General features: G+C 39.5%; 1 protein-coding gene across 1 annotated transcript in view; it reads right to left on the reverse strand.

Moving 5' to 3' along the window:
* LMO3 (LIM domain only 3) overlaps positions 1 to 17,278 on the reverse strand; it is a 57,542-nt gene extending 40,264 nt beyond the window's left edge. The window contains exons 1-3 of the mRNA XM_009278991.2: positions 17,087 to 17,278; positions 16,803 to 16,868; positions 9,687 to 9,900 (exon numbers count right to left, since the gene is read on the reverse strand). Coding sequence (XP_009277266.1) covers positions 9,687 to 9,892 — 206 coding nt within the window. The 5' untranslated portion in view covers positions 9,893 to 9,900; positions 16,803 to 16,868; positions 17,087 to 17,278. The remainder of the gene's footprint in view (positions 1 to 9,686; positions 9,901 to 16,802; positions 16,869 to 17,086) is intronic.
* Positions 17,279 to 17,315: the final 37 nt, after the last annotated feature.

Here is a 17,315-nt window from a genome sequence, read left to right on the forward strand (position 1 = left end):
CAGGCAAAGGCATTCCAATTTTAAATATTTGGCTTTACTAAGGCATGTTTCTAAATTAATAGGCTCTATAGCTTTCAATAAGATTATTCAGGGTACCTCAAGTCAAGCATGTAGTTTACATTTGTAGGATTAGGGTTAATGTTATTTTAGTATAAAGTGTTCTTAAATGTATTAAATTACAAATTAAATAAGGAAGCCAACAAAAACTAGGGCAGAACAGCTCCTTATTGAGACTGCCCTCCCTCTTCTTGACGCTTCGTATAAGGCAGACACATCAGGCTTATAAAGATTTCTTTGAAAAGTTTTGGGGATTTTTTTTTTTGTAAAGCCAAATCTCAAATCCTAGAAACTTCTGAATTCAGTGTAAAATTTGTTTAAAACAAATTAGAAAGTGGAGAAATGCAATTTGTTTCTTTATTTTTAAGTTTTCTACTATCTAAAACAAAGAAACAAACAAATCTTAATTTTTTAATGCAAATTTTGAGAAAGAGCAGCAGCTCTGAAGGTAACAGTCCTGACTTCAGAAAAACAAGATTTATGTAGAAGCAGCCATAGTGACAGAAGATGAGAACTAAGACAATAATTCACAGTAATTGCAATTGTTATTACCATCTCTAATCCGTAGCCTGTAACTCACTTCAGCTATCACTACCTAGAAATCCTTCCTAAAAATTTATCTAAAAGACAAAGCCAAGTTCAGTGATTGTTACTGGAACTATTTTTAGATGTTTATCAGCAATCATAAATTCCTCTGTTTCTTAGAGCAGATGTATTTAAAGGGGGTATTAATTATTAAATTTGTATTTGCATCAACTTTTCTCTAATACATATTTCTCTTTAAGCTATCTGCAAAGAAATAACATTATAAAATAAAATAAAAATAACATTTATTTTGCCCCATGGTGGAACAATAATACTGTTCAATACAGGGTCACAATATAATAAATACTATTCACTAAGCTAGAACCTGAGACTGCGTATGCTGTAATTTATGGCTTGGAAGCTTGTCTTGAACAAAAATCAGGTTTGATTCACAAGCATTTTGCACATTTTAGTATCAAGAGAGAAAAGCGATAACTCTTGTACATAAAGTCTAAAGGTTCAAGCTTTGTTCAAAACGAAGGTGCGATATGAAAGCAGTGATACAAGAGCAAGGGGACATTTGCTACATGGTGTAGTATAGTGTCTTCCTAATTAGTGCAATATATCATCACTTACGGTATATCCAAATGTATAACTTGACTTATTCTCACTTATTCACTTACTCCCACCTCCCCCAAATGTAGAAAAGATACAATAAAATCCCTGAAGTTCTCTACTCTCCCCCCCCAAATAATTTTATGTTTGCACGTTGTGCAATTCTCACTTTCATCCACTATGTGCCGAAATAGGACATTATTATTTTTGCAAAAGAAAAGATGAAAAGCTTGAATTCCAGTACTGCAGAATGCCACTTCACTCAAGACCTGCAGGAGAATTTCCCGAGGAACATAATTCCAGAGCTGAACACGCTCTTCTCTTTTATGAGTAGCGATTTTCTGCGAGTGAAAAGTTCCCTTGTGTTGTGTTTTGTTATAAATTAGATAAACAGGGCTCACTCTAATCCCAAAGGAAAATATTTTGCAGTTAATAATTGGAGCCATTGTGGTCTTTGAAAAGTAGGTGCTAAATACTCTCCAGTTGCTGGCAGGTGCAGTTCTGATGTGAAGCTGGGAGAGGGACTGAATTGTGAATACACTACACCGGCACTCCATCATGACATTTTAGCACACGCTTAAATTAAGCCTGCAAGTAACCTTACCGATTGCCATGGGGCTATCAAGATGCTTAATTGTTTGCGTACATTTAAAGTCTGTCTTAACTGGTTTTAGAGAAGACGGGACCATGATCATATGGCAAGTACCTGTATATCGTGGGGTGCAGAATTCCACCATGATTTCTGCATAAATATATACCTAAGTATCATACCAAGCAGATGTGCAGAGAGAACATGAGCCTGGAGAGCTTGCAAGGTATCTTAGCTGTATATTGTTTCATTTTGATACATGGCTTGCTAATGATCAAATTTGGCTGAACTATTTATCATGTCATTTGAGCAATTTATATTTTCGCTAGTGTGTGGTCAAGATCTGATACTACTTTTGAGAATTTTTGACCCAGGATACGTTTCAGGGGTTTTGTTTGTTTGTTTTTGTTTTAATACCTTTCTAAATATTAGAAAGAAGCAGAACCAGCAGTTTCTGTAAATCCAAATTTTATTTATTTCTAGCCTATTACAGACTTTTTTTTTTTTTTTTTTTTTTGGCCTGGTCAGGTACAGCTAGCTCTTCCATCCATCCTTTTTCAGGAAGATGATAATTTGATAGATTCATACATACATCTAAAAAAGTAGCACATTCTCAAGATGACTTAAACAGCCTTTTCTCTTTTAAAATATGAACCTGCTGATATCCATAGCCATTTTAAAAAGTACTGATCACATACAATGAGACTCAAGTGTCCAAAGGCTAATTGATTCAGAATATGCAAGAAGCAGCCTCAGGAAGGTGTAAAACAACAGTACCAGAATTATGTTACAGAGAAGTAGGTGAAAAACATGTAAAGCTTTTTGACAATGTAGACTCATTGCTTCAGATGTTTGTGGCTGAAAAACTTCAAAAATTCAAGAATATTTTGATCAGAAAAAAAAGTAAGCTTGTGACTATTATTTAGATTTATTTAAAAGGTCAGCCATTATCATACTAAGGAATCCATTGGGAAGTTAGCCATCAAAAAATCAATGCATTTAGTAAGGCATACCCAAAATATGGATTCTTAAGGACAGCGATAGTTAAGACCAATTTCATTTAGAAATCATTTGAGTATTGCATACTGTGTATTTTGGTTTCCAAATCCATGATTATATTTAACTTCAGTGAGAAATGAAAAGAGAAAGCAATTCCTAAAGTCAGGAGGGCTGAAAGCATGTAACAATGTTGTCCATTTCGATTGCTACATATTATTCAAACATTCACATCAAGAAGGAATGTTATCTATTATCTGGAACATTTGAAGACTATAGCAAATACAACATAACAAAAGTCAGTAAGAAACTTTTTTTAATTACATAGTAGAGACTTGTTTTTCAGTTTCGGGTAAAATATCCACACACAAAAAAAAAAGAAGTTTCAAACTAAATAATTTTTTTTTTTTTTTTTTTTTTTAAGGAACAGATACGTAACAAAAATCAGAACTTCTTAAAGGCATCTCTATTCTAGGCAATAAGAGCTAAATATTCTTCTACTACATTATACATAGACACATTGTTTCACATATGCTTCTGGCCAAAAATGCAGAAAGTTTCGGATTAAACCTTGGATGTCAAATCACATGTCAAAATATAGTTGATAATACCTACTCCTGTATTATTTTAAACATATTTCATAAAAACACTAGTCAAAGTCACTTTTAAGGAAAAATTCAGCAAGGAAGAAATCAAGAAAGTTGCAATTCTTTTAAAAGAGGTTACAGAAAATACTAAGCAGACAAACAGAATTGTTGTTCTTTCACCAAGGACTTTATTCCATCCTCTGGCACTGCAGACTGACCTAGGGTGCCCCAAAATCACCGCTTTTATTAAGCTTTATTGAGCTGCTATGTATTGACAAAATCTTTGTAGTAAACTAATTTTCCATCAAAATACACCATACTGTAATAAGATAATGAAAAGCTGTAGGACAGGCTTTAAGAGGCACTGTACTTTCATCTGAAAAGTCTCCTGAAATTCTTTGAACATTTCCAGGGGATTAATGAGGTATTTTGACAACACACGAGAAGCGTCTGGTTTTCAAGAAGCCTTATAAGAGAGAACATTCACATTCTTGGAAATTAAACTGTGTATTTTAAGCCACTAAAAGTAACACAATTTTTGAAAATTTGGCAGCTCTGAAGAAAAATACCAGCAGATACAGGGAAACACATGGAACTACTGAAGAGCGTCAAACTTGAGTACACACATTTTACAGCATTTCAACATGACTTAAACACCAATTTTAACAGCTTAATTGAATGTTTCTTAATAAAAGCTATCACAGATGAACTAAAATAAGAACAAGCTAAACTAGCTAGAGTGTAACTAAATCAAAAGCATTATTCTTTGCAAGTTGGGTGGATTAACTGTGCATATGTGCATTACTCTCCTCGTAGTACACCCTTATCCCTTCAAGAACTCTTAAGGTGTTTTAAGGGTTTCAGAACCTTTGACAATTAGTGGGAAAGAGTATTATTGTTTTTTGGGGTTTTTTTTAAGACATACTAAATGATACAATTAATGTAAATTTAGGAGAACATTCATCTCAGACAAAGCAAAATTAGTACAAGCAGACCATTACACTTACCATTTATGATACAATATGTAAATTTAGGAGAACATTCATCTCAGACAAAGCAAAATTAGTACAAGCAGACCATTATACTTACCATTTTTATATATATTTTAAAATATTTTCAGGGCCTATTCCTGCAAACTAGTACTCCCCTTGAATACCTCAATGCATTGCAACAAGGATATTAGTCTATAAATAAGGGTTCAGTTCTACAAAGCTTTAGTGAAGAAAGCAGAGCTCTTTTTAAGCCTCACTTCTGTAAATACCTCAACATTCCTGAAAACTCAGAGTGCTTAAATCTTTAAAGATCTACCCTTATTTAATCAAGCTGGGCAAGAAGCATACGGAGGCATCATTTTGAAAACACCTTACAACCCGCTACCTGTGAAAACATCCATATAGAGTATTTATACATGCATTTAAGAGAGCTGATCTCTTAGGTGTCTGCAATACTTAATGTGCACTTTCCATGACATAAGAGAGAAATGGATCCGCTAATCAGTGCCAGGCCACAAGACATTTTAAGTCTCTCTAAGTACTCCTATGTAATAATTTTTGTAAATAATAATTGCCTTTAGAATGGGAGCAGTTGTACAGGAAAAGGCTGCTTCCTAAACTCTACTCTTTTCAGTCTGCACCCTTTCACAAGCTAAATATTTTATAGAGGCAGCGTCTTTACGATGCTTATGGTTGAACACTTTACTTTCTGTAGTCACATCTCATTATTTACAAGACCTCATCCAATATATGTATTTTAAAAACTTGGCTTGTCTCAGGTCTTTGAACCAGCAAGTGGGGAAGGAAAAAAACCTAACACGATCTGTCTCTTTCTTCAGGAATAGTGATCTACACATCTTCATAGCTATTCAGTGGTACTTTTAAAGCCTGCAGTACATTTATGAGGGAAATCAATATCAAGGTCGGGTGGTGGGGGCGGGGGTAGAATTTTGTGTCACCATTCCCCCCCCCCATCCCTGATAAGGTTCTAGTTGTGTTTAAGGGCAAAAATTCCACCCCAGTATATTAGTTTTGTTAATCCTTTTCCTATGATCTGTTTGCCTGGCTAGGGAAATTATGCAAAAAGTAATAAAAGTTCTAATTCAATTTCCATGTTAAGAGATGGATTTGGAAAAAAAAAAAAATCAGAAACCACATTCTGTGTGTTTACTAAGAGATATGCACTCCAACATTTAGTGTCATGGAGCTGGAGTTAAAACCAGAAACGGTGAAGATAATTTAGCTGCATGAATGCCTGCTCTTCAGTAAAATGCTGCCAAAATTAAATAGGAATGAAACAGCACTTTGTAGTCATTGGTCGCTCAGCAGGGTTTGCGTAGTTAAAAACCTAAGTGAAAAGGGTGATTGACCTACATTGCTACTAGCTTAGCACAGCTGTACTTTCATATTTTCGCTGCATCCGAGGAAGCTCATTATTTAATACAACTGAGTTACATGTAATTGTTGGTCTTTCATTTTACACTTTTAGGGGCCAGATATTAATCTCAAATGTGTGGCAGGCATTACTGTGCATCTGGAAATATCCGCGGCTGCCCATTTGCACGCAAGGCTAAGAGACGGGATTGCACACAGTTGCACCTGAAATTAAGAGGCAGCCCAGGGGTAGGAGGACCTCACAAATATGCAGAAATCAAATGAGCAGATGGAAGAGAAAGCAAGTCCCTTGGCACCCCAAAGGCAAACGATCTGCTGTTTCCCTATTGTTTTGAGCAGAAGCAGCCCAGAACACACAACTAAAGTGCATTTCACACAACTCATACCTGTGGTTTAAATAAGTAATAACATTCCAGTTAACAACCAGTTTGACATGTTAACAGCCCAAGGGCTGTTAACATAATGACTGGTCATTAATGGCAATAATGACAGATTTCAAAGGGAATATTGTGGTTGTAAATGGACATGCTGCCAGTCAGAAGAGAAGACACAGCAGGATAGGCTGATACATTAAGATGTCACCATACAGCTCTGGAGGGAAAAAGAAAAGGGGGAAAAAAACCCCCACCCTTCTTGGGTATTTTACTTACTGTAAATGGACTTGAAATATTGGCGTAAACCTAAGTTCCTTAAATTAAGTTTTCATTTTCTAACCCAAGAGTGTATAAGCAGGAGACAGAAGCCTGCAGGGGAATTATACTCTGCATATCATTTTCACTGAGTGTGTTATTTCCAGCATTGAGTCCTTTCTTTACTCAAGTCAGTTCTCATCCTCGTTAACAAAACAGAGTTCATTCCTGCTGCGGCCACCCTAATGTCCTTGGTATCATATGCCACCTCTGAAACCACTGGAGTGACTGACATGAATCAGGTTCCAGGGTAAAGCCTCTCACACCCAAAGCACCTTCCAAGCTCATTACCTCATTAAAGATTTCTTCCATCCCCTCAATCCCCCTCCCAACACAGAGAAAAAGGTTTTAATATAGTAAAATTAACTACTTTTACCAAAGGAGAGAGCTAAAGCAAAGCAAGTTTTGAAGTTCTGAAGATACGGAGTATTTATAAAAAGCTCACCAAAGGGAGTACCTCAGGGCTCAAATGGGGAACAAGAGCGTGCATCAGGGCCGAGGGAGTGTTTAGTTTATTGGCAGGCATCTCTAAATGAGAGATACTGGAAGTATCTTTGCGAATAGCCAAAGACACAATCACACAGTTTGCGAATTTAACCATGAATGTTGAAGCACCCATACTGGCTACGTTATTGCTTATAACATCTGTAGAATGGCTGTCTTATTGAAAGACATAATGAACACAGAGAGACAAGTTAATAAGCAATTTTACTCTTTATGGTATCATGCAAGCCACATATCCTCTAGAGGGCACCACATAAATTAATAGGAAGCTAGAACAGTTTTATATGTAGCAAAGACTCCCTTTATGGTTAAAAAGAAAAAAAAAAATTAAGAGGATAGTTTGAAACTGTAATCGAACCCTAATCTGATCATTAGTATAAAGTAATTTGTTCTTTAAATTCATATCAAGTGGGTCGCTAAATATGAAAGCTTATTTGACTACAAAGCTAGAGAACATTTAACTAGTTTCTACATTAGCATTAAAAAGATCACTTTTATAGGTTCACTGCATAACTAAATAGATAAGATGCAATGAGGCAAATGACTATCTGCAATTACCTTAAGTGCATCAGTTTGAAGTTTAGTGTAAATACCAAGTTTAAATCTATGCAGTCACAAGAATCATAAAAAAAGGCTCATGACAAGATAGCTTCATTAAGACTTGATAAACCCAGTGACAAAAATCAGAAACATCTTAAAACTGATAGGATGTCTCATGTATGCTGGTTTCACTGGTGCAAAATATTGTGTATGAACAGATAACTGAAATGCCAGTTTTGAATGTGGTCATGACAGATAAAAAAAATATGCAGTCTCCTTTCTCTGAATCACTTAGTATGAATTTTAACAATCTGTTAGCAAAATATTTACTCCTGTTAAACCTTCAAAGATCAGGGAGCAACAGCGTGTGTGTGCGCGCATCTGTGCTGGGGAAATGCTTTGCTCCTATCCCTACTACTAGATGACTTCTGGTTTTGATTTTAAACATTTGACTTTAAAACATTGGATCTGCTGCACTAGCACTTGGGAGAGTCAGTAAGTTCAAAACTTCCAGCAAATTTGGAACTCGGATCAAAGAGCCATAGCAGAGTTTTCTCACTCCTGTAGGCACTTGTTGTAGAAAGATTCTTAAAATGGGTTTTAAAAATTAGGGTAAGTGTTACCTTCCTCCCAGAAGTTGTTCTGACACCTCTCTATAGACACACGCTTTAAAATCACAAGTGACCTAGGTTCATGTACAACAATTCCCCTCTATTCAAACAGTTCCCTGCCAGTTTTTAAAAGTAAGGTTTTGTTACCTACTTCTTTGGCAGCTTTAACACAATGGCTTTAAGATGCGGACTCTATGCTAAATTCCCAGCACTCTATCTTGTGTTCAGTTCAGAGTTTTAATGGGTAGGAGAGCACATTTCCCAATAAATAGTCCAAGCCCATGTCTGAAGAATACTGATCTGCCTTGCAGCCCCAGCTCAACAAATGCACAACGTGTTTGCGAAGGTTTTTGTTCCACTCTAGAAAAAACAGGTTGTAACGTGGAGAGCCAGAGTACCAGCGGTTGTTAATAACGCTTTAGTCTTAATTCCTGTTCCAACCTACCCATGCTGTACAACTTGAGAACTGATCAGTGTGTGGGAACCTCCTATTTGGTACCTGTGCTTAAACTGAACTTGTAAGTTAACGTGTTCAAAGAGATTTTTAATTTTTCCCCAATGTATTACTGACTTGAATGTCCCTTTAAAAGGAAAAGGCTTCACTACAGGGGCAGGCGAAATATTCCCAGAAGTTCCAGTTAGCCTGGAGCAGCTAGTCTCATTAGACCCCCTCTACAGGGAATGGAGGAAAGGTGCTCCTATAGGAAATAGGTGCTCTGAATCACCCCAGAGGAGCCTTTTCTCTCTATTTACTACTGAGAGCCTGGGGAGATTAAACTTCCCGATTAAACTTAGCTCCTGCAAAGAAGCCCTATTTATTCACATACAATCTGCAGATAAACTAGCCTGGTGCTGCTCATCAGTACTTTGCTATGAGTTATACCTCACATACTTTTGAGAACGTAGGACAAGTAAACAGGAAGATAGAAAAATCAGGTGACAATTTGCTATCTCTGAGAAGTGGCAACAGGTTACCCAGCTCACCGAGTTAAATCAGGACCAGAGTGGATTTGAGCCTGTTAGCTACATGGTTATTTAGCATGGGGAAGACAGTTGGTCATCTTGGTCCAGCTTCTAGCAGTTAAATGGCAACATTTATAAAAGCTTCCAGTGCCACAGATGAAATCCCTTGGCAAACCAAGAGGACGAAAGTGGGTAAGCAAAGACAAGTGAAGCATTCCTCATTTACAGAGTTCAAACTCTGCACTGGAGCTGGTAAAAACCATGCGCGTGGTTTCAGGCCGCTACACCTGGCCACCACTGTGCTGCTAGGAGGAGGAGGAGACCACCAGCTCCCTGGGAGCACAGTGCTGTGGGAACCATGGGGGGGTTTGCTGTCTTCCTCCTCTGAGCACAGAACCCCAGTATTAGCATCAGAAAACTGGCAACCACCTGCATGACCTGGTTGTGTGTGCTTTTAGATTCAGATTTTAGTTTTATTTCCATATTTCAGTATTTGTTTTCTCATCCTCCACATATACTCAGCCTTGCAGCCCTCAAGTACCGCTTATGCAATAGCAACTACATAGGAAGGACTGAGCAGGTTTACCAAGTTTGTCAGTGAACGTAAGAAGGATGTGGCCTACCTCAGATAGTCTCTGCGACAAAGGATAAGGTTGGCTTTGGTGTACAAGGTAGAGCCCACCTCCCCCAGGCGACAGTCACAGCAGGCACATTTCAGGCAGTCTTCATGCCAATATTTGTCCAGGGCCTTTAGAAGATACCGGTCTTTAATCTTACGGTTGCAGCCAGCACAACCTTTCGGCTTGGTGTCTGGCTGGACTGAGAGCATTTGTATACCTGAAACACAACAAGACAAGAGAAGAGTGAAAATAGATATTCTCTTGAGTGCAAGTCTCGCCATTTTCTTCCTCCACCTCGCTGCTCCCCCCACACCCAGTTCATTAAAAAGGCAATTGTGTCGATAGGATGGAATAACCTAGAGAGTCTACAGCAAGTCAAACAACATTAAGATAAATTTGAGAGCAGAAACTTCCACCGCTCTAAGTTCCACAGCTTCTCTTTAACACCTCATTTACCTGGTCTCTTTGCAGAAAAGAAAGAGGATTAAAAAATTAAAATGAAAAAGTAAAACAGTTCAGTTGAAAAGTCATCCACTTTTGCTCAAAGTATCCAGTATTTAGCAACCAAAAATTTAAATAAACAGCATATCTATGGTGGCAAACATAGCTAAATCTACATATTTGGACCTATTTGCACTATCTTTATAAAATATAAAAGCACTCCAGATTCTAAAGAAGAAAATACTGAAGCTATTAGAGGCACAGGGCCAGAGTTTCAGGGAGGTTTGACATAGACATTTTGGTGCTGGCGGGGCGGTGTTTTGTTTTTTAAGATTTCAGTTCTTGTTAGACACATCAATGAAGCAATCAGATTTCCAGAGACTTCAGTACCAGCATCTCTAGTTACAACCTGCAGTGTAAGGACCTTCTGAAAAATCTGATTTTAAATAATCTGCACAAGGTCAGAGAGTTGCTAGTTTGTCAAGGAAAAACAAACAAACAAAAAACTCTGCCCCACTTTCCAATTTTAGCCAACAGCTAGTTCGGGGCAAGAAGTACAGTAGTGTCCATTAAGTATATATACCTTTTGATGTAAAAGCAGAAAGCATTTAAATAACAATTCAAACTCCTGAACCACTGTTTAAGGGAGGGAACTGGTAAAAGTGGAACACAGTTAAGCGATGGTACGCAGAGCACCGCAGCCAGCTTCCAGAGATCCGTACAAAAATCGATCGCCCTCAGTTTTACAGTAAATGGGGAAAGAAGGTCACTGCCCCAAAGTGCTTACAGACTGGTGTCTCTTGGTTAATCACATGAACTGCCATCCCATTACACTCAGAAATTACTTTCAGAGAATTAGTCTTCGAATAAGCAAAATCATAGCCCTGCGGATGCTTTGTTGGACATCAAACAGGCACCAGAGAGAAAGAGAGAACTGACATGCAGTTTGATTATTAGGTTATCTCACTGTTTTAAAGCCAGAGATGTAACTTAAAAAAAAATGCTACTCATTAGAGTGCATCTGAGTATTACAAGGAGAATTTGTCAAGACTGGGGAACGAATGCCGTTACCAACAACCAAATCCTACCCCAAAATTCAGGGTATGGCACCCTGTTATTATGCAGAGACTGGGAAAGGTCAAATAGAGTCTCGTAACAAAGAAAAGCAAATTCAAGAGCTCCTCATCAAGAATGCTCTACTACCTACTGTTAAGAAAGCTTTACAGTCCCAGCTTCTATCAGATGATCTCGGTTGGTGCTGTAACACACCACTACAGACAGGCAGGCTCAGGGAACTGGAACATGAACAAGTTGGGGTTTGGGGTTTTGTTTGTTTTTTTAAAGCTCTCATGCGGAAAACACAAAAATGAGTATAATCCTTCAAGCAATGGTACAGTGTGCCTTTATGGATATTAGTGCTATGAAGACAAGAAGCTAAATGCTACACCAGCTGAGGGGTCCCAGGGATCTGTATGCATATGTGTACGTGGAACACACTGAATTCATGTGGACCGCAGTGACTGTAGAGCCAGTTAAGTGACTTTCCAGGGTTACCAAGCTGAACTCCCAAGTTTCACCTGCGAAGCTGATCACTGATTTAGAAATATTAATTCTTATGGTCACATATGAGCACAACAGCCCTGCTCCCCTCTTTGCAATACACTCTAGTACGCATTTTGGTGCAATATATTTATCCGTTAAATTAGCCGTCCAGTGATATGCAGACAGTTCTCGTAGTGGGCACCCCGAAGGACCATGACAGTACTGCTGCATAACAGCTAAAGCTCATAACAAAAGTGTAAGGTCTGTATTTTTCTATCAGTAAGTATATAAAAAAAGGCATTGCTGCCTTCCCATTACTCCCCAATCAATGCTACTCTGATAGCTCCTACACCACTTACAGACTCGTAAGGTCTGTTTCTCGTTCACAAGTGGGAGGATGAGATCCAGCAACCGGCACAGGGCTCCACAGTAAGTCTATGGCAGATCTGGGAATGAACGCACACCTCTCAACGTGAGCAAGCACCATGAGACAAAGGCTGAGCCTTTACAGTATTTTCAATTGCCAGCTGACTCCCCTGAATCCAGGGTGCATACATGAAGCAGCAAAATAACATGGCTACAAATAAATGACTAAAAGCAGTGAAAATATCAGATATTTTTAGTAAAGAACCTATACCAGACTGTAAAGGGAAGTCCTGCTGGATCTCTAATACTTTCACTTGGTCTAAAAGCCTTAATCTGTAAAGTTGCATGTCACAGTAGAGTATAAATACCTGTTAAGTGCCAACAACTTGCTTATCCCCAGCCCCTCTCTTCGGCCATGTAGAGGACAAATGCATAAAATCAGCCACAGTTTGTATCAACTTCTTGAAACTCAGTAAAAAAGTTCAGAAGCATGAAGGGCTGTTCTAGGACTTTAATCTTTAGCTCGAGGGAAACCAGGATAAACTAGGAGCTAACACAGTTAAAGGCTTTAAAGAAAAAAATCTTAATGTAAAAATTTTGTCGCCTGATAAGGAAGCGGGTTAGAGAGCAGAGGCTGACAGTCTCTGATCCAGGCTGATCTACTGTCCTGAGCCGTCTGAAGGGAACAAGGTGCCACAGAAACATGGCTAACCAAGTGAATATCTGAGTAAATTGCAATAATCAAGCCTGATAATTCCTGAGGTACATGCTGCAAACATGAGGTTATCGTATTACAAATAAAACCGCAGCTTGCACAGTCTTGCACATACTCCTGCACAGTTTTTGAGACATTAGCTACAAGTAGGCAGAGCACTGTCATTCAGGTTGGTTAGCCCAAACCCTCCTTGTAGAGAGGAGTGAAAAGGGGCAGACACCTTATGGAAGTAGTCTTAGCAACCCTGCATGTCTATTTTGCTGAGGCTGAAAGAGAAGGTGCTGCTGACATCCCACCGGCAGCATCTTTAGATTAGGGATTCAATCTGCAGCAGCTTTTGGAGGGAAGGAATGCTTTTCTCAGATAGATCAGATCTTTTTGCACTTTACTTGAGATGAAGCTGCTTCTATTTTAATGAAAGTTAAAAAAAACAATCCCTGAAGTACTACTTCATTATAAAAAATGTTACTCTTTTTTTGAAGTGTAGAATGGATCTAAACAAAACAAAGCACAGAACAGCGGTCCAGTAAGTGTTTTATGTATCTCCAAATTCTTTGCACATGCCCTTTTCTTCACATGCCCTGGATTAAATCACTTAATTTTGAAAACAGAACATTTGATTACTTTTTTTCTGTACGGTAAGCAAGCCACCTTAATGCAGATCACCTCACAGACCATCTCTCTTCCCTTTAATGTTCCCATAAGATCTCCAATGCCTTTATACTTTTCAGATACGCGTTTGTGTATTTTTAGCTCCCGCAATTTGGCAATAAGAATACCTGCACCTTACTGTTAGCCAGCTTTTCCCAGGCTGTGGTTTAAGTACCCATTTATTTCTTAGGACACAGGAAGGACTCTTTCAGAGGCTGACAGCACCCACAAAACCATCCAAACTGCTCGCCGCTGAAATAACAGGTAGCAGCACACAGCACTGCTGCCCGGCTGCCCTCCTCTCCCCCTCCCCCAGGAAGGCAGAGCTTATGGAGCACTTCCAAGAAAACCATATGATTCCATAAGTGCTACACCTAGGCTGTAAAAAAACCAAAAAAAAAACCCCAAACCCCACTTTTCCTTCAGTTCTGCAGAGTCCTACCATGCTCTGCATCACAGAGCAGATCTGCTCTCAGAACTGGGAGATTTCAGTTCCTAGTCTGTCGCTGTCAAACACACACTTTTTATTTCACCCCAATATGCTTTCAAGGGCTTCCCCTATACTTCCCTCCATTCCCTCCTTCCTTCACCCTCAGCCTCCAAGACACTGCATATAAACTGCAGAGCTATGTCAGGAATAAGACTTCTTAATCACCATCCACCACCTTTAGGATTTTTGAAGGAAAAACTTCATAACCTGACTTAACAGGTTTTTGGATTTCCTTTGGTCTCCCAAAATAACTTTGATGCAACTGATTCCCATCCCTGGTTATTGTTATTATCGTGTGATGAAACACTGTCAACCAGTTTGTAACTGTGAATTTCAGGATAGAGAGGAAAGATTGCTGGAAAAAGCTAAATTAGGCTCCTGGAGGAAGGCAGAGAAACAAAAATCCATTTCACTCCAATCACCACCCTTCTCAAAAATCAAAGGCAATGAAGATTTGACATAATGAACTGTATTTTGCTAGTGATGTAGTAGCATCTGTAAGCAGGATTGGTCCCTGATGGTGCTGAGTGCAGCACAAGACCCTCAGAACTCAGTTTCTAGTTTATGGTACAGACAATCTTTGAAAGGCATGTTAAGGGAGGAAGAGTTGGATATTATTATGCACCGGATCACTTAAAAACTTTTAAAGACCACTCTCCTCCCCTCCTTTGTGGAGGCACGAACAGGGTTCTACCAAGGACAGTAGTATGTACAGCAAGAAAGGAAAAACTTGCCTCTACTTAAAAAAAAAATCCAAAACCAAACAAAAACCAGTTTGGAGCAAATTAGGTATCAGTGCACTGGTCTCTAAAAGACAGCAAACTGACAGACAATATGCAGTCAACAAGAGTTAGAGATCTAGCAGAAGATAAAAAGAATACTTTTCCGATGCTTTCCCACTTTGTAGCTTCATCCTAAAAGCATTCAGAGCTCCAATTATTCAGGACAATACACACACACCGGCTTAAAAAAAAGTTAAGGTTTCAGAAGCTAAGAAACATTTCAGAACTCGCATGTAGCACATCAGGAGTCGTAACTAGTTTTAGATTGGCATGTAAATTGTTCTGTGGAAAATTCTTATTGCCTCTGAGACCCTGCTATTCTGAGTTATTTGACAGTTTAAGGGAAATCATAATTAAAAAAAGAGACATAAATAATAGCCTGTGCAGTGTGGTGCACAGAAATAAGTAGAACCATTTCATTTAAACTCTGGTGAGCTTTTAATTGCCTGGATTGCATTGTGAACCAGCCTAACGGTTGATTGCCTCCATTATGCTCTCTTGTTCTGTGCCATTCATCCGCACAGTCTCAGCTTCTGTAGTTAACACAACAAAGTAACCGCAACTCCATAACACTCAGTTTGTTTTTTATTTTTTAAATAAAAGTAAGGATTTTAGTACTCTGAATATAGTCTCTTCTGTATACTTTTGAGTTAATTTTCCATAACTAAACTTCACCTCCTCCCCTTCTTCTACAGAAGAATCTGATTTTTTTTTCTTTTTTTTTTTTTAATCAAGGAGGTGGGTTGGAAAGCGGGAAGAAAAAAAGAGAGAGAAGAGGTTAGGTAAAAACTAAAAATGGGAATGCAGTCCCACAGCTGGGAGCAGTGATACAGATTAAAAGAATTTGGCCAACATGGCTAGTCGACTGCCAAGAGACACCAAACAAAAGATTTCTCTTCTTCTTTCCCCCTTCTCTTTTTGAAAGCTAGATTGGGCCTAAAAGCTTGTTTCTCTCTGTTCACTGGCCCAGAGCATCCCTGCAGGCTGTAGCCCCCTAAGGGACAACACAGCAAATAGATGTACCCAGATCCCAGGGACGGAGCTGCTTAGCTATGTTCCTACCCCTGTCGTGTCCCCCCCACCTCTCCCCCCCCACCCCCCCCTCCCTCCCAGTGGTGCTGGGAACCAATTTGATTCCCTTTTTCTCCAATGCAGCTGCAAGGCTCAGAGATACTGACATTTTTCCACTCTTATCAGTTTAATTACAGTTACCATGGCAGCAAAGTGCTAGTGCTTGGCAAAGGCCAACAAGAGATTTGCAAGACTGAGTTCAATTTTGATGCAGCTCACATGCAAAATAAAAAAATAAATAAGAAACATACACTCTTACAACAAAGAATCCCTTTTGGAGTTAGACGCTCAAGCCTTTTGTGCTAATTCCTTTTCAAGCATCGCAGGGATGGGGCGATGGGGGGAAGAGGGGAGAGGGAGGTGTCGGGAAAGCATGTAGCGATATTTGTTGCACCTAGCAAGATTAATTGGTTTAAACAGCGGTCCCACAAAGCTGTCCTAGGAAGCGGTATTTTGGGTCTCTTTAGAGCACACGCAAACACGGGCGCTCGCTACGGCAACGCATTCAGGATCGAAGAGGCAAGAGAAACACTCTCGTTGCCTCCCCCCCCGCCCCCCGGCAGCAGCCGCGCTCCTGCCTCCGCTCTGCCCAAAGGGTTAACCCTGCACCGAACCAGTTGCAAATTAAACTGCTGTGCGGGGAGGCTTGTGGATTAAAGCCGGGGAGTGGGAAATTAACCGACTCCCTTGATAATTGAGAGCACGTTTCGAGAAGCTCTGGAAGAAGCAAGAATAATAATAACAATAATAACGGGGGTGGCGGTGGTGCTGCTATTCATTGTTAACTTTGACTGCTATTTCTCGAGACATACAGTTGGATGGGTTTCGCTCAGCATCCTCTGCTTGCATGTATTTCATGTCTCATCGTAAAAATAATGAAGCCTCACATGATTTAAAGAAAACAGTCTCAGCAGAGCTGCAGCTTGAGCGAAAGTTGCAGTGCAGAGATGTGTGTGTGTGTATTGCAGCCCCGGCTTATGACTCAGAGAGAGGGAGAGGGAGTGATGCAGACACACATACACAAATGACCCAAAGCTTATGTACACAGTTGCCTCACTTACCTTCTCAATTAAGCGATACAGGGGAGGCAGTTCAATAAGCACAGTGGCTGCTTTGTAGCTCTTCTCCTTGGAAAAGGTCAAAAAGAAGCATTGTTTGGGGAAAAAAAATAAAGAGGGGGTGGGAGAGATGGGGAGGGAGATCGCTATTCTTTAAGTTTAAAATAATGAGGTCCTCAAGGATCCGCCAAGTAATTGTGTTGACCGCATCCGAGCTACAGGTGTCCTCCTTTTAGTATCTTGCAGTCCAAGGCTGTCTGTCTCCGTCCTGGCTGAAGACAACTTACCTAAAGCAGCGTGTGAGGAGCCGAGTTGAATGAAGTCAGGGCTTTATCAGCTGCAAAATGCAATCCCTTACCAGCCAGACATAATACAGCAAAAGAAAAGGTCACTCAGTTATTACTGAGCCAGCAGAGCCCAGGCAGCTCTTGTGGAAGACCACAGAGAAGCAGCTCCCTTTCGATTTAAGGCTATTTACCTCTCTCCCCCTCCACCCACCCTTCCTCTCCCCCCTCC

This window comes from Aptenodytes forsteri, unplaced genomic scaffold, assembly GCF_000699145.1.
Source record: "Aptenodytes forsteri isolate BGI_AS27 unplaced genomic scaffold, ASM69914v1 Scaffold241, whole genome shotgun sequence".
NCBI lineage: Eukaryota > Metazoa > Chordata > Aves > Sphenisciformes > Spheniscidae > Aptenodytes > Aptenodytes forsteri.